The sequence below is a fragment of the Tiliqua scincoides genome, chromosome 1 (genome assembly GCF_035046505.1).
Source record: "Tiliqua scincoides isolate rTilSci1 chromosome 1, rTilSci1.hap2, whole genome shotgun sequence".
NCBI classification, from domain to species: domain Eukaryota; kingdom Metazoa; phylum Chordata; class Lepidosauria; order Squamata; family Scincidae; genus Tiliqua; species Tiliqua scincoides.
In genome coordinates this window covers 134421077-134444442 of record NC_089821.1, presented here as the reverse complement: position 1 = coordinate 134444442, position 23366 = coordinate 134421077, and the positions used below count along the sequence as shown (strand labels likewise).

The 23366-nt window shown below is 45.1% G+C and overlaps 1 protein-coding gene across 1 annotated transcript in view; it reads right to left on the bottom strand.

Moving 5' to 3' along the window:
* COL4A2 (collagen type IV alpha 2 chain) overlaps nt 1-23366 on the bottom strand; it is a 164962-nt gene that overhangs the window by 46021 nt on the left and 95575 nt on the right. The window contains exons 20-30 of the mRNA XM_066633056.1: nt 18751-18906; nt 14733-14825; nt 12639-12802; nt 11222-11294; nt 10941-11047; nt 7887-8088; nt 6633-6692; nt 5297-5359; nt 2638-2745; nt 1770-1991; nt 824-985 (exon numbers count right to left, since the gene is read on the bottom strand). Coding sequence (XP_066489153.1) covers nt 824-985; nt 1770-1991; nt 2638-2745; nt 5297-5359; nt 6633-6692; nt 7887-8088; nt 10941-11047; nt 11222-11294; nt 12639-12802; nt 14733-14825; nt 18751-18906 — 1410 coding nt within the window. The remainder of the gene's footprint in view (nt 1-823; nt 986-1769; nt 1992-2637; nt 2746-5296; nt 5360-6632; nt 6693-7886; nt 8089-10940; nt 11048-11221; nt 11295-12638; nt 12803-14732; nt 14826-18750; nt 18907-23366) is intronic.

The following is a 23366-nucleotide window of genomic DNA, read 5'->3' as shown; positions in this document are numbered from 1 at the left end:
AGGGTGTCTGGGAGAGCCAGGAAGAGGCTGCTGTGAAAGGGTGTTGTGACCACGGTAAGTTTAGGAACCTCTGCCTTATTAGTGGCATTCTTGGGGGGGGGTAAATGGTAAGTTGTGCAAGCGCCTCAATGCGCCATGTAAGCAGTCCCTCCTCCTCACCTGCAAAACCATTCTGGGTGATGAGAGCAATGTGGAGGCTCTCCTGCACAACTTATTTTGCACCTCCTCTGGGAATGCCACTCTGCCTTAGCATTTTTCTATCTCTCTCTCTCTCTCTCTCTCCCCCCCCCCCACACACACACACTTTGTCACTGCTTTATGGCAGTCAGTGCCAGCGGAAGAAGTATGCTGACTTTGCCCAACCCCTTCAGGTTTGGGGGGGAGGTGTGTGAGTCTGTAGCAGGACCTGGAACTCTCTATATGATTGGGCCAAGCTGTATGTAGGCTGCATACAGATATCACAGCCACCTGTGTGATGAATCAGTAGTATGCCAAAGCATTTTTCAGTGACTTCCACATAGGTTGTATAATCTTTGAATCATGTAAGTTAGAAGAATCCCACATCAACAATAAAATGTCCATTGATTTATTTAAAGATCATAATTGCACCAAATATTGGCAGCATTTACACATGGAACACATACTCCACATTAATTCATTAATTATTCAAATTAAATAAAAGCTTAATAGGATGGAACTGTGGTTTCTAAAGATATATTCCTACTGTTTACAAAAAGCTTCATTTCCCAGAAGGCTACTAGAACAACACTGGCAAAGTATGAGGAAATTTTTATTTAGGTAAAATGCAGGAAGACTCTCTCACCAGCAAACCCTTGTGAACCTGCCCTGCCCTTGGAACCTTGTGGGCCTGGCAGTCCAGGGATTCCAAATGATCCTGGTGGTCCTGGCTCACCACTCAAGCCCCGCGGACCAGGATACCCATCATAACCTTTGACTCCAAATGGACCTGGAACGCCAATGCTGCCTAACAATAAAGAAAACAAATTATTAACCTTATTGGTTTGGATTGGACCACAGAAGAGCGAACCAAACCTTTGCTGAAGAATTGGTACTGAACTTGTAGCAGACATGACCTGAAGAGCAATGTTTGAATAGCATTGCTTAGAACAGACCATCAATATAAAGTTGAGGTCCTTGACCAAGAACTTTGCCCAAGTAGGGAGGATGACAAACAGAACCACACCACATTGAGTAGGGGTGATAGACAAGGTGTCCTTGTCAGTCTGACTCAGACAGGACTTTCTAAAACTGGGTCAAAACTTTCTAGAATTGTAGGCATCTATCCCCCCCCCCCAATGCTGTCATTAGACAGAAGTAGAAATAATCAGCTCTAGGGTTATGTCATGAAAAGACTATGGGCCCAGTCCTCTCCAACTTTCCAGCATCGGGGCAGCTGCAATGCAGCCCCGAGATAAGGGAACAAATGTTCCTAAACCTGGAGGAGACCTCCGTGACTGCCTCCCCAAGACAGGAAGCAGTGCATGCCCCATTGGCATAGCCACACCGACAGTGGAAAATTGGATAGGATTGGACCCTATATAAGTTAGAAACAAGCTTCACTACATTGAAAAAAGATTAACAGAACGATTAAGATCGTTGCGGATCACAGCTGCCACTCTCTCTCTCATTTTTCTCCATCATATGAGCTACCAATTGCCCTGCCTAGCCAAGAAGGTTATCAGGAAGGCTTGACTGCATTCATACAATTCCATTTGTTCATGTTTTTCATTGACTTAAACAAGATTTACCTTTAAGTCCTGGTAGCCCTTGTTCTCCTTGAGTGCCTTTCAGACCTGGGAATCCAGGTGGTCCAACATCCCCTTGAGGGCCTGATGATGCTTCTAGAATATCACCTGTAGTTCCTTTCAGTCCTGGAGGTCCTGGCAAACCTGGCGAACCAGGATCTCCTGGAATGCCCTGTTCCCCTGGTAATCCTGGTGCACCAATGCTTCCCCTAGGTCCAGTAAATCCTAAGTATAATAGAATGACCGTTCTAGTTCCAAATAAGATATTTGATATAGCAATCTTGAATGAAACTACAAAAAACATGACTAAAGCTGCAATCATACACTCATATACTTGGGAGTAAGTCCCATTCAATTCAATGGAGTTCTCTTGTGAGTAGACCCACATAAGATTATATTAGGCTGCAATTCTAGACATATTATAAGAAAGTCCTATTAAATTGGTGACATGCACTTCTGAGGAATCCTCCAGAGAACTGCATTATAAGACAATCAGAGCAACGCAAATCAACCAAGCCAACTACCAAGCCAAATAGGCGCATTTAAAATCCCTTTGATTTTAGTTAGAAATTTGCACAACAATATGTGCTAGTGAAATCAATTGAACTTAAAAGTTCTTACCTTTGGCTTCATCAGAAGCTATTGTATGAATGCAATTTGAGTACAGTTTGGAAAAGAATCCAATTGTAGGTGACTCTTTGGTACAATAGCCTCACCAGGAATATGGCAGCGATGCTTAAACCTCTCAAGACTGTGGGCAGTTCTTAGGGTCAAATTAATTAAAAGACCCAACAATAACTGCAAACAAATCAATCAGGGAAAAATGGATCAATTGCATATATTTGAAATTGTATGTTGGAGTTTTACATACCTGCTGGACCTGGCAAACCTTCAAGACCTCGGTCCCCCTGAGGACCTATTAGCCCTTTCGCTCCAGATAGGCCCGGTTCACCTGGAATCCCTTTTGCGCCTCTTGCACCTGTATTTTTAAAGAAAGTTTACAAAATGAAATGCAAATAAAGAAAAATACACACATATAAAAGGAACACAATATATATGTACATTAAGGGAGATTTCAATTAAACATTAGGAAGAATTTCCTGATGATTCGAACTATTCAGCAGTGGAACAGTCTGCCTCAGAAGATGATTTATTCTCCATCATTGGAGGTCTTTAAGCAAAGGAAATACAGCCATCTATCAGGGATGTTACTAGTTGTGCACAGCCTGCACTGGCAGAGGGCTGGACTCAATGAGTCTGTAAGTTCCCTCCAACTCCATGATTATATGATATAGAAGCACTAGGCACATTATATGAAATGTAATGTTTATTGTTTGTTAATGGCAGGAAGGATAGTTATTACTGCTCAGTTCTGGAAGAAAGCAGAGATGTCTGCAATTAGCATATCGAATGGGAAGTGTTGAACTATAATGAAATATTTCATCTTCTTCCCCCCCCCCCCATATGAATTAGATAAGCAAGTTTGAAATATGTGAATTTTATAGAAGTATTCAATAAGGGCCCAAATCCATTTTCAATTTTCCAGTGCAGGAGCAGCAGTGCTATTGGGGCATGTACTGCATCCTGTGGTGGTGATGCAGTCACAGAGGACACCTTAAGGTATGGGAACGTTTGTTCTCTTACCTTAAGGCTGCATTGAGTTTACACCGGTGCTGGAAAATTGGATAGCATTGGGCCCTAAATCTACTACTGGAATACAATTACAGCCCAATCCTATCCATTTTTCCAGTGCTGCTGTGCGTATGGGGTATGCACTGCTTCCTGTGTTGGAGGTGCAGTCAGAGGCCTCCTTAAGGTTTGGGAACATTTTGTTCCCTTACCCCGGGCTGCATTGCAGTTGCACCGGTGCTGGAAAGTTGGATAGGATTGGGTTGTTAATCTAGTGTTAAGGAGATAACGTAGTTCAAATTGGTGAATTAGTTTTTATAGGAAGAATTAATAGGGATTTAATAGGGAGAATTCTATTAGTGAACTGCAATATGCAAAAAAGATTTATTGTGGATTTTAAAATTTCAGTTGAAATAAAAATATTAAATTTAAAATGGTCTAATACAGCTAAAAACAACCAGTTTGGTTGTTTAAAATGTGCGTCAATGATTTTGCTGGTAGCATAAATGCTAGTAAATGAGATCTAGGAACAGCCCGTGGTTCAAAGAAATGTGCGTGCAAATACTTTTCCTAGCAGACTTAAAGGCTGTCATCCTACTGAAATCTTAAAGTTCATAAAGTTTTGAGGATTTGGCATGACAGCAACTAAAAAACACACCAAACAATTCAAAAATATTAGCCATAATTGGTTATCTTGATGTTAGAGAACAGGTATTACTTCAAGAATAGTGCAGTTCAATAGTAGACCTCCCCAACTCCGTGCCCTGGGGCAAAGGTCCACGATGGTGCCCTCCCCGCAGGATGCTGCTGCCCCCACATGCAAATCCACCCCCCACTTACATGTAGCACACAGAGCCTTGCATGACTCCAGAATGTGTCAGGGAAACCTTCTGAAGCTGCCCTGACGTTTTAAGCTGCGCTTCCGGCAAACCGGAAGCACAGTTTCTAACAGCATTGGGAGCCTTAGAGGGGCTTCTGTGTGATCCTAGAGGTGTGCGAGGCTCTGTGCCTGGGGCATTTGCCTTTTTCATTTAATGGCAGGTCCGCTACTAGTGCGGACCTAGGAAATCTAGGAAATCTTGATTAATCTAGGAAATGTCTGGTGTAGTACACATACTAGCTCAATAAAAAGGAACTAAATATATGTATGTTTGGATTTATATGTTACTAGGGTGGTGTGACTGCTGCTTAATAGCAAGCTATACGAATATACTGTGATAACTACTCTGTGATGACTTATTTGTGCAACATTGAATGCATGTGGTTTTAATGATTTTAAACACATCAATAGAGTTATGCTGTCTAGGTTAAGATTAAAGATGGCTAAGTAGCAGGTTACTTGAGCTGTAAATGAATTGGGCTCCCTTAACCTTTTAGTTCCACTCAAAAAGCGTGTGTGTGTGTGTGTGTGTGTGTGTGTGTAAGTTCAGCCAACATTTTTAAGAATCTGATTCTCCGCTCCCACAACATGCAGCAGACTACCATTTCCTTCCTGCCTCCTTAAGGCACCTTTTCTGCCTTAACAGGAGCAGCCATCTCATCTCTTGATCTCTCCCCTCAATCTTGAAAGGACATTTGCAAGATGTGAAGAACAGAGCTCTCATTAGCTGATCTTATCACTCTATGATTAGAGCTGTTAGCCCTGATCCTACTTGAAAGCTTCAGGCAGAGGAGTTCTATATCTTGAGCTATGGAACAAAGGAACAATAAGTCTGAAATCAATGGCTTAACTTTTCTGAACCGTGTCCTATGTGTTTTGTTTTCCATTCTATGTTTGAAATCTCACTCATTTCCAAAAAACCATACAAATTGTGATAGAATAATTATAATCAGAACTAATGCTGTTGATGAAAATATTTTAAAAGCTAAATAGGAAAACAAAAATGACACGAGAACTTTACCTGGTCGTCCTGGCAGACCTGGAATTCCTGGAACTCCTTTTGGGGCTTGAGGACAGCCAGTTCCTGGAGACAAACATTGCAGATTGAAACAAAGTCATGTGGTGCCCTTCAACTCTAGTACATATATATTTTCAAGAAAGCACAAACTTTCCAGAGCCAAAACCCACTTCCAACCCAGCTTCCTAAGCTACTCAGTGCATGGGGCTGCAGCAGCACTGAAATGGGCTGACACAGTGCCCTGAGCACAACCAGGCAGTGGCCAGAGGCTCCTCAGGGGAAGGGGATCTTTGTCCCCTTCCCCGGGTAAGGAAAGTAGCCCTGCAATGGAGCTACTTGGTTCTGCAGCAGCTCTTGAGCTGCCACAAAATCAAAGAGTTCCGTGTCAGGCCACACAGCCCAACATGGAGCTCAGGATCTGGTGGAGCTGAGCTCCTCCTGTCCCGCCCTTCTCCAACTCCACTCCTTCCCCTCTGGAACACCTCCGCCCTGCCCTCTCCCCACCCTTCCCCAATACTAGAACAGTGGAATTCTATGCATGTTTACCCAGCGGTAAGTCCCACTGTGTTCAATGACATTTACTCCCAGTGTAAATGTGCATAGGATTGCACAGTGAATGTGCCTGGTGAGTCCCACCAGTAACTTAAAAGAATTTGTATACTTTTCTTCACTGGAATTTGTGACAGTTGCATGATGTTATAGTCAGTCCACATTTTGCACAAAGATTAGGTTCTGAAATCAGTGCATAAGGGGAAAATTACATACAGCTGACACTGCCTTAAACCTGAAAAATATGTACTGTTTCTTTAAGAACTAAAATCACAATATGAGAAACATGTGAGAACAGATGTGATTGAGGAACAGCAGATTCATTCTCCCATCCCATGCTCCCTCCTGGGTATAAACTCAGAAAATTGAATGGTTGGTAGAATTGCCCACACTATTAGACTGTTGTTTTTTTCTCTCTTTTTGTTTCCTGAGCACGTATAGTTGAATTTGTGGAAGTAAAGTCTGCATATGATGTGGGCCAATGATATACTGTATTTAAACCAAATGAAGTTTGCCAAATTAAAACATACTTCCAAAAACTACTCATGTTCCCCATTAAGAATTTCATTTAAAAGCACTAATGTGAGTGGCAGAGCAGATGTTTTGCATGCAGAAGGTCCCAGGTTTAATCCCTGACAGATGGCTAGGAAAGGCCTCCATCTGAAGCCATGAGAGCTACTGCCAATCAGTGTCAGCAGTACTGAGCAACAGAGACTGATGACCTGACTCAGAAGAAGGCAGCTTTAAACCTCATATACATTTTTAAGTGATCATATCCTGTTTTCTTTACCTGAGTATATTGGTTCAGATCCGTTGCCTCTAATAATGACCTGCCCTGTTTGTCCGCAGTCTACAAGGAAGTTAAAAAGAAAAAATCAATAGAATGAATAAAACCAAGTTAATCTACATTCCTCCAGAAATTGGCAGGCATTGTGACTATAAGCAGAGCCATCCAATGTGGCAGTACTGATCTCTTGGAAAACCAGGGTTGTTGCAGAGAATGTTATCTGAATGTGCTTGTGATGGTTTATGATAACCCCTATGGAACTCTTGTCTGTGACATGGAGTACAAAAACATAAAGGAAGGCCTAAAAGTGCATTACTCAACAAGAAGAGCAAAGTTACAGTTTACATCTCACATGTATGAACATACACACACACTCTATATAATATCAAGGGATTAAGCCTAAAGACATTATAGAAAATAATTCACCCATTTTATCTATGGAAAATATGAGGCCAAAAGTTTCTAGTCCAAAGGATTAGAGAGAATGCACAGCACATTGAGTTGGCACTGAGTGTGGCTTTGAGTTCAAAGCCACACAAACACAATGGTCAAGGAAGAAAGTCAAGCGACAGTTCAGTTGGATTCATATCAGACCTTATTTAAAACCCATTCAAAGCAGAACTGCAATCCCAATCTGTATAATGGGACCAATTTTCATACTGTACCATTCAGTAATTATGGGCGCAATCCTAACCTTTTATGTCAGCACTGACATAAGGGCAATATAGCTCCGAGGTAAGGGAACAAACAATCCCTTACTTTGAGAAGGCCACTGTGAGTGACACCCAACTGCAGGATGCAGCACATGTCCCATTGGCACCGCTATGCCAGTGCTGGAAAGCTGGGGTTAGGATATCGCCCTATGTATAATAGGAGCTCTTTCAACCCATTTTTGGCTAGCCACTCAATTGCTTGAAATAAGAAAGCTAGGAGGAGTGATCATTGTCCCATTTTATTATTACAGTATATATTATTTTATATATATTAAATATATTGTATTTATCAATTATATGGTTATTATTAATATAATTGCTAATTATATGAAATTCAACCAAAAATGTTCATAAAGTGGTATAAAGCCAGCAATGTTCCTGCAAGACAATGGGAGCCTATGTATAATCTGGCACATCAGTTTAATGTATTTTCGTCAACCTACTATTGTGGCAGTGGATTGTGGGGCAGGCCATTGTCATATTTGGCAGCATCTGAACAGCCCTGAAGGGAAATTTCTTGCAATAATTTGAATTGGCTACATACCTATTTCAGCAGGAGAACCTAAAGGACCTGGAGGACCTGGAAAACCAGGTCTGCCAGATGTCCCGAGGTCACCTGGAGGGCCACGATATCCTTTTGGACCTGGCAAGCCAACACCAGGAAAACCAACATCACCTGGAAAACCGGGAGGACCTGGTGGGCCTTGCTCACCAGCATCTCCTATGGCACCCCTTACACCATCACCCTGCAAAGAAAGTTAATATAACACAACTTGTAACAATGGTTGATTTCTTTTAGCCTAGTAAGCCATTCCTAATTTCCTCAGCAGTCTCACTTAGTGCTGAAACACAGGCAAATCTGGCTTCTTGTTGTTGGCATAGCTGAATGAATCAATCAGTCCACACAGCAAAGCTGAGTTTGGTAAGAACTTCACTGCAACCAGGAAAGAACTGCAGCCATTGTTACACTTGCAGTACAGCAAGACAGGAAAGAAAAGCTAATAGAAAGTCTAATTAAGTCCGAAATAGCAACCCACCAGTCTTTCAATTAGAACTCAATAGGTAATACCTCTGCCCTACTGGTGGGCATGAATACATATACCAGGGGTTCCTTAAGGATGCATCACAAGATCTTAGGGCACCACAGCATGCTCTACAAGGGCGCTGCAGGATGTCTCTGGTGGCTTCTCCTACCTGTTTCTTCGGGTGCCACCAGATCTCACTAAACCTCATGAGATCTGGGCACTGCCATCTTGGGTATCACAAGATTTTGCAAGATCCGAGATGGTGGTGCCCGGCTGAGCCAGGAAGGAGGCGGCTGCAGGGGTGTCATGACCCAGGTAAGTTTAGGAACCACTGATATATACCCATACAATCTGTTATCATGCAGATCAAATTCACATGCTGTCACTCTTCCAGCACTTGTATTCCATCAATCAACCACAGCAGCAGTCTCCAAAGTGGAAACTGCTGCATGCCGGTAAAGGTGTCACCTGCGCATATGGAGCTTACTGTTCCACCTGGGGGCCTCTCTTTGGTGCAGTAAAGCAACCCTGTCGCCCCAGCAGGCTTTGCGCCTGAATTTCCGGGCATGCACAGCTGGCTGCAGCAAAGGTCAGGATTCCTCTGCAGACCAAAGAGAGGCCTCCAGGTGGAATGGTAAGCTCTGTTAACCTGGGGGAAGAATTGTGGCAGACTGAAATTACTGTTAAGTAGTCTTTGCAAAGAGTGTGTTGTGGATGTAGCCAAATTCTGTTTCTATATGGTTTTAAACTCTGGTTTTAAGATTTTAGATAAATAGGTGTATGGCTTATGAGCTGATCAACCTAATAAACTTGAAGCAACCTGAAGATATAGAAAGGTTGGAAGGATTTTTAAAAAAACAAAAGCAAAGGAAAAATAGTAAGTATTTTAAATGTTGCGTTTTAAGAGAATATATACTGGGGGGTTAAACGCATGGCCTGCGGGTTGGATACGGCCTGTGGAGCCTTTTCAGGCAGCTCCTGTACTCTAGGGGCGTTCCAGAGCTGCCCCACCCCTGCTTGCTTCGACCACAGCAGGAACTCTACTCCGGTCATGTCTGTAGCAGAATTCTGAGGGCCAGGAATGCTGCGAGTAGCATCCCTGGTTCTCAGAATGACATTTTCCGAAAACCCGGAGGAGATCTTTTAAGCCTTCCAAGGCCTCAAAATGTCATTCTGAGGGCCAGGGATGCTGCGCACAGCAGCCCCAACCTTCAGAATGTCCTCTGGATGTGACTGGAGCAGAGTTGCGTTCAGAGCAGCCACCATGGAGGAGATGGCTGCAGCAGCAGGTAGGTTGGGGCTTGGGGGGGGTGATCAGGGAGCTTGGCTGGTGGGCAGGAGGGGGTGCTGCTTGTGGGAGGTGGGGGAGCAGCAGGAGCAAGCGGGCAGAGGCTGCATTCACCGCCTCTCTTTGCAAAAAGTTTGGGGGTCTTTTCCCAGAGAAAAAAGTCCCCAAACTTCTTGCAAGTTGGGGCAGCTAATGCAGCTTCTGCCTGCTCCTTTCCCTTGCTTGGGGGTTGGGCGGGAGGGGGATGCTGCTTGTGGGAGGCAGGGGAAGCAGTGGAAGCGAGCAGGTAGAGGCTGCATTCGTCACCTTTGCTTGCAAGAAGTTTGGGGTTTTTTCCCTAGAGGAAAACCAAAGTTTTTGCAAGCAGAGGTGGTGACTGCAGCCTCTGCCTGCTTGTTTCCCTTGCTCCAGGTAGATGGGGGGGGGGGGCTACTGGGGATTAGCAGGGGTGAACAGAAGGGGGCTGGGTTGGGGGGAGGCAGCAGAGCAAGGGGGCAGTGAGCAGCTGGGAGGAGACAGGGTTTTCCCATTTTTTTAAAACACTGAAAGTGACATCACTTGTGACATCACATCGCGTCACCAGTGTTCACATCACTTCTGGGGGCCACATTTGGAGTTTAGCCCTCAGCAGGTGCCATAAATCTGATGTGGCACCCGGGATGAAATGAGTGACACCCCTGGTATATGCAGGTGGGGCCTCAGTATCCATGGGGATCCCCAAGCAAATCCATGATTTTCAGCCCCTTGGCTCTCTGAAGTGGACTAGAGTTATGCTCTTAAACCCTCCGGAGGGCTTTCCAAAGCCCGCAGAGGCCACACGCACCTGCCCATGCCCTCTGTGGGCTTCGGAATGGCTCCTGGAGCTGAAAGAACGTGACTTCCAGATTCCCTTCCCCAGGCCTCAGAATGCCTTAAAAGGCATTAAAATGTCACTTCCAGTTTCCTGAGGGAAACCAGAAATCATGTTCTTTCAGCTCCAGGAGCCAATCTGAAGCCCACAGAGATCATGGGCAGATGCACACAGTCTGTGGGCTTCAGAAGCCCCCCAGAGGGGTCTGGAGCTCAACTCTGGTTCCCTTTGGAGGGCGGAAGTGGGCAGAGTCTCGCCCAACGGAGGTTTAGGGGACCCATGTTCAGCCAGATTTAGCCTGGATAAACAGGCTCCACCTGTATTTGCATCTAGTTCAGCTTTCATTTTAAATCAGGTTATTTTAAAATCTTACTGTATTATCATATGACCTTAGTACAGCGGAACTTAATAAATTTTAAAAATCAGATTACTTACTGGAAGCCCAGGGACTCCTGGTAAACCATCCTTCCCGTCTCTGCCTGGTAAACCATCTTTTCCTTTAGGTCCAGGAATTCCGGGAATTCCTTCATCTCCTTTGGTACCTAAAATAATACTTGTAGTGAGACACATGTCTTGTAGAAGATAAACCACTAGGGTTGCAATTTCCTGGGAGTAAGTCTCAGTGAATACACCAAGTCTTACTTCCAAGTGAACAAGCACAGTAACCATATGCTACACTTGCAATTGTTTTTGAAAAAGCAGATTGCTGCCTATACCTTGTGTTGTAACGTATCGAGAATCCCCTTTTAGCCCTTGTCTTCCAGGGGCTCCAGGTATACCATGGGCTCCCTGTTGGCATTAACAGAACGAGATTAATCAAAGCCGTCATACACAAACATAAAGTACCTATTTCTGCTTGCAAGATCAGTGACAAAATACGTAGAAAATATGGTTCACAGTGAGAAAGGGAAGAAGCAGCACTAACTTTTGCGCTCCATACAGCTTTTAAAATGGGCAGAGAAAAATTTGGCAGGAATTCTTCTAGTACTGTGAACAAATTTCAGATATAGAATCATGATCTATAACTTTGCAAATGGCTGCTAATATGCACACCTACAGCAGCATTGCTTCTTTTGTGACACAAACATGAAACCTGGTGGAAGTGTTATCTGACAACATTATAAACCAGCATTTCTTAATGTTTATCCTCCACCACACCACTTTGCATGATCCACCTACTGGAAGTACCACCGAAAGTTACTTCTGGGTTGAGAGGCTGGATTCGACATGGAAAAATCAGTAAAAGGCTCAGGGTGGACAGGAGAGCTTATTAAAGTGCATGAAAAGCATGCTTTGGAGCTCTGCCCACCAAGCCAAGCTTCCTACCAATGTTTGTTGTGTCACTTGTCTTGCTGCCAAACAGCAGATGTCGAAGGGTTCTACAAGTACCACCAGACACCACTTCAAGTACCACTGGAGGTACCCATACCACTGGTTGAGAAACACTGTTATAAACAATTTTTGCTACCATTACATCTTAAGCAGTAGCAGAACTGTTCCTCTCTGCAGCTATTTCCCTCTTCCACAGAAACTCCCTGGAATGATGCCATTATAAATGGTATTATTTTGGAGTACTCTAGGGAGAACAACAGCGACCAATTGCTGGATGCTTTACACTACATCCCCCCAGAAGGAATGAAAACAGTAGCTACTCACAGCTAAGTCCTTCTCAAAACTTTCATTAAATTTCACCATTCCCTGAAAAATCCCCCAAATTATCCCTTTTGTAAGCTGCAAAAGTGGGGGGAGCATTTTAAGCCAGTCCTAGATTTTTTTCCTCATATGCAGAAATGCAAGTTATGTGCATTCCTGTCCAAAAACAGCAGTGTTACTTCAGAATCTACCCTGAATCTTTTGAACAGAAATTCCTGAAAATAACTGACAGAAAAGAGAACAACTTTTTGTGCATATCATTTATCAATGATTTAATTTTTTAAACAAAATTGTTAGAATATTTTGTAATTCAACAATGACTTTTTAAAAAACACACTGCTAAGGGTATGGAAAACCGTTAAGAGAATGGGAAATATCCAGCAACTAGCCATTTTGTAATTTAAAACTAAAATAATTTTGCTTTTTGCTATGTGTGTAAACATGTTTAAATAACGTAAGTTTATTCTGTAAATATTATACTTTTGCACCAGGAAAGCCAGGAATCCCGTGTTGCCCTTGGTCTCCACTTTCTCCTTTTCTCCCGGGCTGTCCCAGTGGACCAGGAAAGCCTGGTGGACCAGGCTGACCAGCAGGACCTCTTTTTCCTTCATCACTTTCAGCACATTTACAATCGCCTGCCTCACCTGCCAAAACACATGCCACAGGAAGCAGAATCAAGTCAATCTTTTCCCAGAAAATTATCTTCTGAAATCTCAGAAGAAACATTGATACAAACATTAATGAACGGAAAAGAGCCATGTAATGTCCCAGGGACATTACACTAGTGGAGGCTACTGCACATTTGCTTTGGTGAGGAAAAGAGGGAAAGCCAACAAGGCAGGCATCCCTCTCACCATTGGAACCTGCAGTGCTTTTCAAACTGAATGCGAGTCATCTTGGGGATGAAAAGGCAACATACAAACCTTCAGGGGCAGGAGGTCTGGTCTAGAGGGTAGAGCCTCTGTTTGCCTGAAGATAACATCTGCAGGTCGCCAGTTCGAGGCCACCGGCACCATGCGACCTTGAAGCAGCTGACAAGCTGAGCCGTGTTATTCCATCTGCTCTGAGCGTGGGAGGATGGAGGCCAGAATGTGATACCAGATCAGAAAGAAACATCTGAAAAGTTGTGGTTCTTGAACGATAGAACCTTCTTTCAATTGTACGAAAAATCCCTACGGGGATTTAAATAGCCTGCCTACGTAAATAGCCTTGAATAAAGTCTGAGGAGAAATCTGAGGACCAAGAAAGATGGTATATAAATACCTGTATTTAATTTTTTATTATTATTATGATACATAAAAAAAATTAAACAGCCCACATCCATTCAGTCTCAGGCTTCCATTGGCCAAAGGCCAAGAAACACCTCAGTCCCACCTTCTGCAACCTGCTCTCTAGAGCCACATTCAGCACAAAACAATGCCTCACGGACACAATTCAGCCAACTGGTCCAGTAAGATGCCATGGTTGATGGCACTGCAACCATGTCCAGCATGTCCAGCAGAATCAAAAAGGATGCACTTTGCCCTCCTCTCTAGATGGTCATTCACTAGGGCAACCAAAGCAGCCTCCATCCCCAGACTAGCCAGAAGCCTGACTGAAATGGGTCAAGATTTTAGCTTTAAGTAGCAGAGGAAATCAAGAAAGACAAAAAGGAGAAGATTTAAAAGAGGCATTGAAGAAGGAGAAATGGGATAAAAGCACAAAAGTTCTGTCCAGACTAGCTGCAAAAAAAGCTTTAGTTCAAGAATACAAGGCAAGAAAACCTGGAAGTACTAATCAGAAGAAAGTGGTCCTAAGAAGCTGTGTGGATTAAGGGTCCAATCCTATCCAATTTTCCAGCACTGGTGCAGCTCTGACAATGAGGCACATCCTGTGGAAGGGGGGCAGCCATGGAGGCCTCCTCCAGGACCAGGTAAAGGAATGTGTGTTCCCTTCTCTTGGGGCTGCATTGCAGCTGCACTGGCAGTGGAAAGTTGTATAGAATTGGGCCTGTGCAGTCCAATCCTGAAGCTGGGGGCTCTGCCGGGTGCAGAGGCACAAAAACAACTACCGCTGCATCCAGCGGCACCACAGAGGCCGCCAGAGGTCTCCTTGGGGAAAGGGGATTTTGGAGAAAGTCCTAATCCCCACAATGCGGCTTCTCAAGTTCACACTGGCTATTTTATCAGCGCAGACTTGAGAGACTCCACGTCAGGCTTTTCAGCTTGACATGGAGTTCAGGATACGGTGGAGCAGAGCTCCACCAGTCCCACCTCTCTCCCACCCTAGTTCCTCCCTCTGGCCCTGCCCTTGTTTTGCCTTGCCCCCCAGAGGTTGCACCACCACCTGGCAGTTTTACTTACCCCTGGTGGTGGCATGTCCTCCCCTTGCTGGTGCTGGGCCTGGCACCTGACTAGTATTGGCCCAGCAGCAGCGCTCCCTACTCCCCAGGTGACATAAATATGGACGGCACCAAGCACTGATGCTAGGACTCATTGCCGATGCTAAGGTAAGTATATGATTAAGCCCTTAGTCTCCTGTATCACAAGCAGTAGCAGATGGCAAATTAAAAATCTAGTTTGGATGTAACCTTACCTTTCACTCCCTGTTGTCCTCGTGGCCCTGGGTAACCCTGACTGCCTGCAGCGCCAGGAACCCCTGGAGATCCTTTAAGCCCAACAACATAACCTGAAGAATTGAAAAATCAAAACATTAGACGAAGGGAAATAATTGTATAGTTCTGAGCTGACTAGCACTAGCATAGCTGAATGGCAGACAAAAAGGGACAGGAGTGCCCTACCTCTCCACTCCTCTGTGAGTGTGGCAGTTCTCCAAAAAAGGAATTGGATTGTGACTAACTCAGTAGTTCCCAATCTTCTCAACACTGTGACCCCACATCCTCCATGGTGGTCAAGAAGCATGACTTACTGGGGTGGTGGGGAGGCTTCTTTTGGGTTGCGCTGGGCTAGTGACCCACTCTACTGACATCTGTAGGCCTCAGGATGGCCCACAGAAGCCTCAAAGACCCACTTCCAGTTTACTTCAAAAACTGGAAGTGGCTTTCCAAGGCTTCTGCAGGCTATTTTGAGGCTGGTAGAGGACAGTATAGTGGGTCGCCAGTCCACAGCAAATCGAGAAGAGGCCGCCCCATCCTTCTGGTGATTTGGTTTGGAATGGCTCCAATTTGGAGCCAAATTGGAGCAAGAGTGGGTAGGAGAGCCCAGGTAATGACCCATGCACATGAACTCACAACCTACCAGTGGGTCATGACCCATAGTTTGAACTGCATCATCCACTTCATGGTCATGGGTGCCGACAACAGTTGCAGTAAAATGAACATACATATAAGGAACAAGCAATGGGGGCTAGTTTTTATGAGGGATGAGTAGATCAGGTTCTTTTCCTTTCCTCTATTTTTGTATCAAGAGAGAAGTGATGCTTTGGAGATCCTGAAACTTGAGGTCCATTGCTTTAGTGCTTTTGATCGAGGCAACAGAATTGGGCAAACATTGCTTGGTTCTGCTTGCCTTTCTTTTCCAGTCATTATAGCATCAGCCAAGCATACTGAATGTTCAGGAAAAAGAGGCCATTGTGAGGCATTGAGAGCGCTCCAGGAGGCTCTACTACTTTTGAGCCTCATCTTCCCCAACTCACATCAACCTAACGCAGAACACCTTCCCTGAGACCTTTTAGCTTCAGGATCAAGTATATCCCCCTTTTCGCAATACTCTCAGCTTTCCTTCTTCTCTTCACCTTCTCTAACAGCTCAATCCTATCCCCTACCATCATTCATAATGCAGCCAGGCTGATAGAGTACATGCTGCATCCAATGCTGGGTGTGGGTGACCAGAAGGCCAATCAGAGATAAGTAAAAAACATTTTAACTTACCTCTGGGTAGGCCTTCTGGTTGCCTATGGACTATGTAGTTGGCATAAGTCTGAGGAGAGAAAGAGGGCAGGGCAGGATGAAAAAAGGGTAGTGACGGGCCAGCTGGCCCTGATCCGCCGGGGGAACTCACCTGGGCCCCCCACCAGCTGTGGGGGGCCAGAGCGACCGCCATGGGATCAGAGCAGCGCCAGAGAAGCCTGAAACTGGGCTGACCAGTGGACCACCACCACAGCCCAGAGCAACCTGGGGGTGGGTGCAAAATGGGGAGGTCAGGCGGACGAGTGACACCTCACTGCCTTGGCAGAGGGTGGAAGCAGTGGAAGTGCGTCTGAGTGCTGTGCTGCCCGGCCGAGATCTCACGAGATTCCAGGCTGGCACAGGAGCCAGAAGGGGTGGAGCCAACCAGCTTGTTGGCCTTATTTTTCATGCTCCCTGCTATGTATATGCATTAGCAAACAGATTTGCATTCACATAACATGTGAAGTGCAATTCTGATTAATTGACCTCAGTAGGAGCTGAATGAACAGTAATAATTCAATTTTAACTCAGGTAAGCAGACGGGCAAACATAAATTAAGCAGATAGCTAGAGATAATTAAAAGGTTATCATTCTAGATCAGGGGTGCTCACACTTTTTTGGCTCGAGAGCTACTTTGAAACCCAGCAAGGCCCGGAGATCTACCAGAGATTTTTTACAATGTTCGCGCCATCATAACATATAACATTTATGTGTACAATGTATGTTGGTGTACCTTGCATAACCGCATGAGCCAATATTGCACAACACAACATAATTAACTATAAACATTTTTTTGTAATTACTTGAGTTTACTTTGATGACTTGCACTGAAGTGAATCAGCCAAGGATGCATAGTCCGGACAGTAGCTGCTGACAGCCAGCCTCAAGCACACTTCCAAATGTTCATCAGTCATGGTGGAATGGTACTTGGACTTAATGATCTTCATGTAGGAAAAGGCTGACTCACATAAATAAGTGGAGCCCTTCCTGCCTCAGGTGCTCAGGCTGCAGCTGTGCAGCACACTCTGCTGGATGTCCAGGCCTTACCCTTAAAGGGGTCACTGCTGACACCACATCTACCTCCTCACCAGATCTTCCTCGATTCCAATACAAGTGGGGGGGGGGGAGCAGATCTCTATACAGACCAGTGCAAAAACAGGGGAAAGGTGTGTGGGAGGGAAGATCTCTATATAGACATCACAGCAAGACCAGTGCAAAACCCCTTGCACACACAACCAACAGATGGAAGTTGGGGGGGGGGCAGATCTCCATACATACCAGTGCAAAAACAGGGAAAAGGTGTGGGGGAGGGAAGATCTCTATATAGACATCACAGCAAGACCAGTGCAAAACCCCTTGCACACAGAACCAACAGATGGAAGTTGGGGGGGGGGGCAGATCTCCATACATACCAGTGCAAAAACAGGGGAAAGGTAAGTCAGTCCCAGTAGAGTCAACGGGGCTCACTCCCAGGGATGTGTGGACGGGAGAGAAGCCTGCCAGCGGCTCCTCTCCCAGGGAGGAGCCTGCCAGGTGCTCACTCCCTGGGCTCACAAGCCTGCCAGGGGCTCACTCCCAGGGATGCGTGGACGGGAGAGAAGCCTGAGATCGACTCATTTTGCCTCGCGATCGACGTATTGAGCACCTCTGTTCTAGATTGTTTTAAGGTAAGTCGCCTTAGGCAACTTTTTGGCGAAAAGGCAGGGCATAAATGCCTTTAATAAATTTTTTAAGAATTCCAACATCTGTGGATTTTGGTATCTGTAGGGGTTCCAGGAATGAAACCTCTGCAGATAATTGTGTGTGTGTTATAGATATGCTCCCTGGAGCAGTTTAAAGGTATTTTCCGGTTTCGGTAAAAACTAATGAATATATATAAACTTATACACACATGCACACACTTCTCAACAAAAGTTCCCAAAGTGGCTTATGAAGCAAGATAAATAAATTATTCCCCAATCCAAAGGGGATTGGATAAATTTCTGGAAGAAAAATCCATTACGGGGTACAAGCCATGATGTGTATGCGCAACCTCCTGATTTTAGAAATGGGTTATGTCAGAATGCCAGATGCAAGGAAGGGCACCAGGATGAGGTCTCTTGTTATCTGGTGTGCTCCCTGGGGCATTTGGTGGGTCACTGTGAGATACAGGAAGCTGGACTAGATGGGCCTATGGCCTGATCCAGTGGGGCTGTTCTTATGTTCTTATGCCCTCAACGGCTTACAATCTTAAAAAAAATGCAGAAAAACATCAGCAAGCAGCAGCCACTAGAAAAGATGCTGTGTTGTAGTTAATACAGACAGGTCGCAATCCTAACCACTTATGTCAGTACTTTCCAGCACTGGAATAGCGGTGCCAATGGGGCTTGTGCTGCATCCTGCAGTTGGGTGTCACTCACGGAGGCCTCCTCAAAGTAAGGGAATGTTTGTTCCCTTACCTCAGAGCTGCATTGCCAGTGCTCGCAAGCACTGATATAAGAGATTAGGATTGTGCCCACAGTTGCTCTCCCCCTGCTAAATATACCACTTTTAAATATGTCAATTTGCCCAGCTATCAAACTTTTGCTAGTGGAAAGTTTGGATTCCCATTGGTCTCTCCAACTTCCTACATAAGGACATTTTTTTATAATACTCTATTGAGGTTAGTCACATGATATTTCCTTACATTTCCTTAAAGTTTATATTAATCCTTTACCAGTCTCTTACCTTGAGTTCCTGGAGGGCCAGGTGAACCAATAAAACCAGGTAGTCCAGGACGACCATCTAAACCTGGAAGACCTGGATAAATAGCTGGAAGACCTGGATCACCAACAGAGCCTTTCGGTCCTATTTCTCCAGGCAAACCCCTTCCTATAGAGATATCTGAAATGGAAAAAAATAAGTGATTTTTTGAATGCTCTAAATGAAACAAAACAACAGATTCTCATTAGCCTATGTAGGTATGTAATGTCCATAGCGAGTGAAAACTCTGCCCCCTGGTGTGGAACTGAATGTGAGGGGCTACCCTGTTGATGATGGGCAGTTGTCGGCAGAGAGAAGGACGGGAGACAGACATGGTCACTTTGCACAGGTGGTTTACTTGAGTCAGACGTTTAACATTCATGGGGCCTGTTACGTCACAGGCCCTTCTGGCTTACATAGACTTGTGCCGTCAACGCATGTTAGGATCGTTGCCAGACCCTTCCTGACCCCTCGATGTTCCAGGTGGAGCTCCCTGGCTGATGGCTGCTGCCGCGGGAAAGGGGTTCCCCAGAGGTTGGTCGCCTGCAGCACTGGTGTTCGGGGTCAGCCCAGATGTCCTCAGGAGGACCTCAGATACCTCAGTGTTTGTACCTTGATCAGCTGGCCAGCGTTGGGAAGAATTGGCTGACAGTCCTCGAGCCTGCGGCCTTGCTTCTCCTGAGGTCAGCCCAGGGACCCAGGAAGCCCAGGCAGGTCCCAGTCCTGGGGGCTCCCAGTCCCTGCTCGCTCTCTCAAGGACTGGGGCAGTCAAGTTCCTTTCAGGTCATGGACCAGCAGAATAAGGCAAGGGTTGCAAACCCCCTCTGGCCTTCCCTCCGGCACTGCTGCTGCCTGGGGAGGAGCGACCCTTCCCTAGGCTGCTCAGGTTGCTTATGAAGCCTGTGTCTGGCTTAGCCGGCACCATGGCTGTTGGATGCTCCCAGGAGGCCGGAGGCCCTACTCCCGGGGAGATGCCGTGCCTGGAGGCCCAGTCCTGGCAGTACTTGTGACTTTTATTATTCCCTTTGCCAGCTATGTTTAGTGTGTGAGTTTTCAAGCAATGATACACATACTTTTCTCCATCACAGGTCTATACATCATCCCACTGAAGACATTCAACAAGGCAACTTTGACTCTAGTTGAAAGTAGTAAGAAAATTAGCTGTTTTGCATATTTTGTTTTGCAGAATACGTAGAGCATGGCTGTCCAAACTTTTTGGCAGGAGGGCCACATCATCTCTCTGACACTGTGGGGGGGGGGCCAGGAATAAAATTTGAATAAATTTACATCAATGAATATATTAGAGATGGACCTTATATGAATGAATGAAGGTCTTGCAAAAGCTCAAGATCTATAAAAGGCCTTGCACAAAGCAAGGCCAGTGTTTCCTTCGCTTCCGCTACTGCATCACAGATGTCAAACAGCAAGCAGCCCTTGTCCCACAGCTCACGCAAGAGGCTGAACAGTCACCCTCACGCTGAGAGCAGTTATGTTGGGCCAGTGTGGGCTCCAGCAAGTCTCCAGAGGGCCACAGGCTCATTGGAGACTGGGGGCTCCCTGTGGGCCGGATTGGGAGTCCCTAAGGGCCACAAGTGGCCCCCGGGCTGGGGTTTGGGCACCCCTGATGTAGAGTATTGTAGAATACTACAGAATTCTACAATTTGTAGAATTTGCAGAACTGTAGGTTAATTTCAAAGGATTCATATACCATCAGTTTATTATTTCGGTGAATGCTCTCAAATCTGTGCTGAACTGATTACAGAGGTCTCTGCTACCATAGAAACTATGGACCAGTTTAGATCAAGGCCCAGTGGCATCACTAGGGTTTGTGGCACCTGGTGCGGGATGCCAGCGTGTCACCCCCCATGCAGTGGGCGGGGCAACACCCCAGGTGGTGGGCGTGGTGACCTTTTGATAGAAGAAAGATAGAACGCATTCTTCATGAAATAATGCATTAATTGATATATAACATGATGGTATTATTCCTCCAAACTGTGATTTTAGTGATTTTGGTTACTAGTGGTGTCACACACCCCCCCCCAGGGTGTCAACTAACTAACACCTTATTGCAGCAGCTCTCAAATTTTTAGCACTGGGATACACTTTTTACAATGACAATCTGTCCAAGACCCACCAGAAGTGATGTCATGGTGGAAGTTACATCATCAGGCAAATTAAAACAAATAAGTAAATAATTAAAGTAAAACAAATAATTAAATAAGCAGAAGCCAGCCTGGTTCACCAAGTGAATTTCCTCTGTAGCCTGCCTGCAGTAACACCCCCCCCCCCAAAAAAAAATCAGTAAGGTTTTTAGCCCTACCCAGTGGCCAGTTCAATTTAAGAACTTCTGTTTAAACCAGATCACTGTCAGGATCCACCTGGCTTTGCAAGTCTCAAAAAGGTTCACCTTATCAGCTGAAGCCTCAGTTTTCATCCTTTTTAGTAAGGGGGGGGGCTGCCTTCTGGAGCATTTGTTGACCTCCAGTTCCATCACATCAGGACCACAATGGTGGCTTCATATTTCCCTTTACCCGGCCTGACCACCAGCCAAGGCACATTTGCTTACTCACGAGTAAACACAACAGTGAGACGTAGTTTCACTTTCCATAGGGCTCAATACATTCATCTGCTTGGAGGGAGGGTCTTCCCTCTCAGGTGTTTTTTGGGGCTGCATTCATTTGATCAAGATCATTCTGATGTTGTTGGATTCCTCTCAGCCTGCCCTTTCCAACAGACTAAGGCAAGGTCACCTACTCACGAGTAAATGCACGATACGGCTCAGTTTCATTTTCCATAGGGCTCCATGCATTTTTTTGTTCTCTGGTTTTTTGGCCATAACATTTGATAGAAAGGAGATATTTCACTCTGGTTTTTTGCATTGCATTCTGTAGGACATTCCACATCCAATGGTATATAACATGATGGTATTACTCCTAACCACCGTAATTTTAGCGTGTCATCCCCCCCAGTGTGCATCACCCACCTGTATGCATCACCTGGTGTGGCCCGCACCCCCTGCACCCCCCTAGCAACGTCACTGTCAAGGCCTGAAACATGAGATGATAAGCTCCAGGTATTTCTACTGTTTTACAAAGATTTTTTTTTAAGTCATTCTCACATCCACATCTTAAATGTTTTCTCAGCGGAGCTTTCCTCCTGTCACCTCCGCTCGTTCTCCTTCAGACAGCCAACATGGGACTTAAACAAGATGCTTAGAACTATGACAGTCCCACTGAGCATGCCGAGCCAATTCCTTTTTCGATTCTTTAATGTGAGGTTTTTTCCTCACGGCTGTCAACTCAGCTTGGAGGGTGTGAAAATTTGGGGCTCTGTCACTAAGGGAGGAATTGTGTATTTTCTTTTTTTCCAGTGTCTTTTCTTTTATTTCGAACAACAAAAATTAACAAATACAAATTCCAGAAAAGAAAAAGGAAAAAACAGAAATAAAGATAAGAATAAAAACAAATATTTAAAGTTACGTGGCAAGTGCAGAGTTCTAAGTCTACAGTAAATCTGCATTGCTTTGTTCTTCTACAAAATCATATAACATATTAGGTATCATAACTTAAACCATCTATATCTCTAAAATACATTTTCAACAAAAGAGTGTTATCTCTTGTTTTGCCAAATTCCTGTTCTAGCCTTGGCCTAGAGAACTTATGCCCAACTTTGAGCTAATTAGCCCTTCCCCTGGGCTCAAGCACAGCTAGCTCTAGCAACATATACACCTACTGCTGAACGACAGCATCAGCAAGAAGGTGTCTAGTAGGTGGCTTGTCTGTGAGGCTGCAGGGTCCCTCCTCCCAATTCTCCAAGCAGCAGTTCTTTCAATTACAGCAGTGCCAACCCAGTTCTCCGCCACTCAGCAGTCTCTGTTGGTTAGACTGTTAATCAGTCCTTCAGTCAGTATGCTAGTTCATTGTTTGTCCTCCAGTCCATCAGTCAGTCAGGTCCAGGGGACTGAAAAGGCCCTCTCTGCTGCTCCTGCAGTCCCACCTCTTCATCTCTAGCCAAGACCAGCACTTCAGTTCAGCCAGGCGCCCTGCCTGTACCTTATTAAGGCTTTCTGCTGCCTTTATATCTTTGTGGGCATTTGCCAAGGCCTCCACATATGCCAGATTTTTCTCTCTATATATGCAAATTAGCCCTTTTAACTTGGTACCTTCTTCTCTCAGGACCTTTTCCCCCCACATTTGACCCTCTATGCCTTTTCAGGGAAAGGATGCCACATTTAATGAGCCTCCCCATATGTTGCACCATCTGAAATATGGTCCAAAAAATGCTCGAAGTAGTCCAGACGTTCCATAATATGGCAGGAGCATTTGCTTTCCATATAGCAAGGGCCTCCCAGATCTGACAAAGATCCATTTGCTTTGCTCTCCTGTTACACAAAGATGAAACTAATTGCCTTGGGCTCACACCCCACTCCTGGTTCCAGTTTGTCTTGCCAAATTTCTCCTATAAACTTAGCCTAGAGAACCTATGCCCACTTTAAGGCTAATTAGTTCCTCCAGCTTAACCACAGACAGCCCTAGCAAACACCACCACTGTACCCCAGCACCAGTGAAAAAGGTAGCTTTCTTGTGGGCCTGCAGGATCCT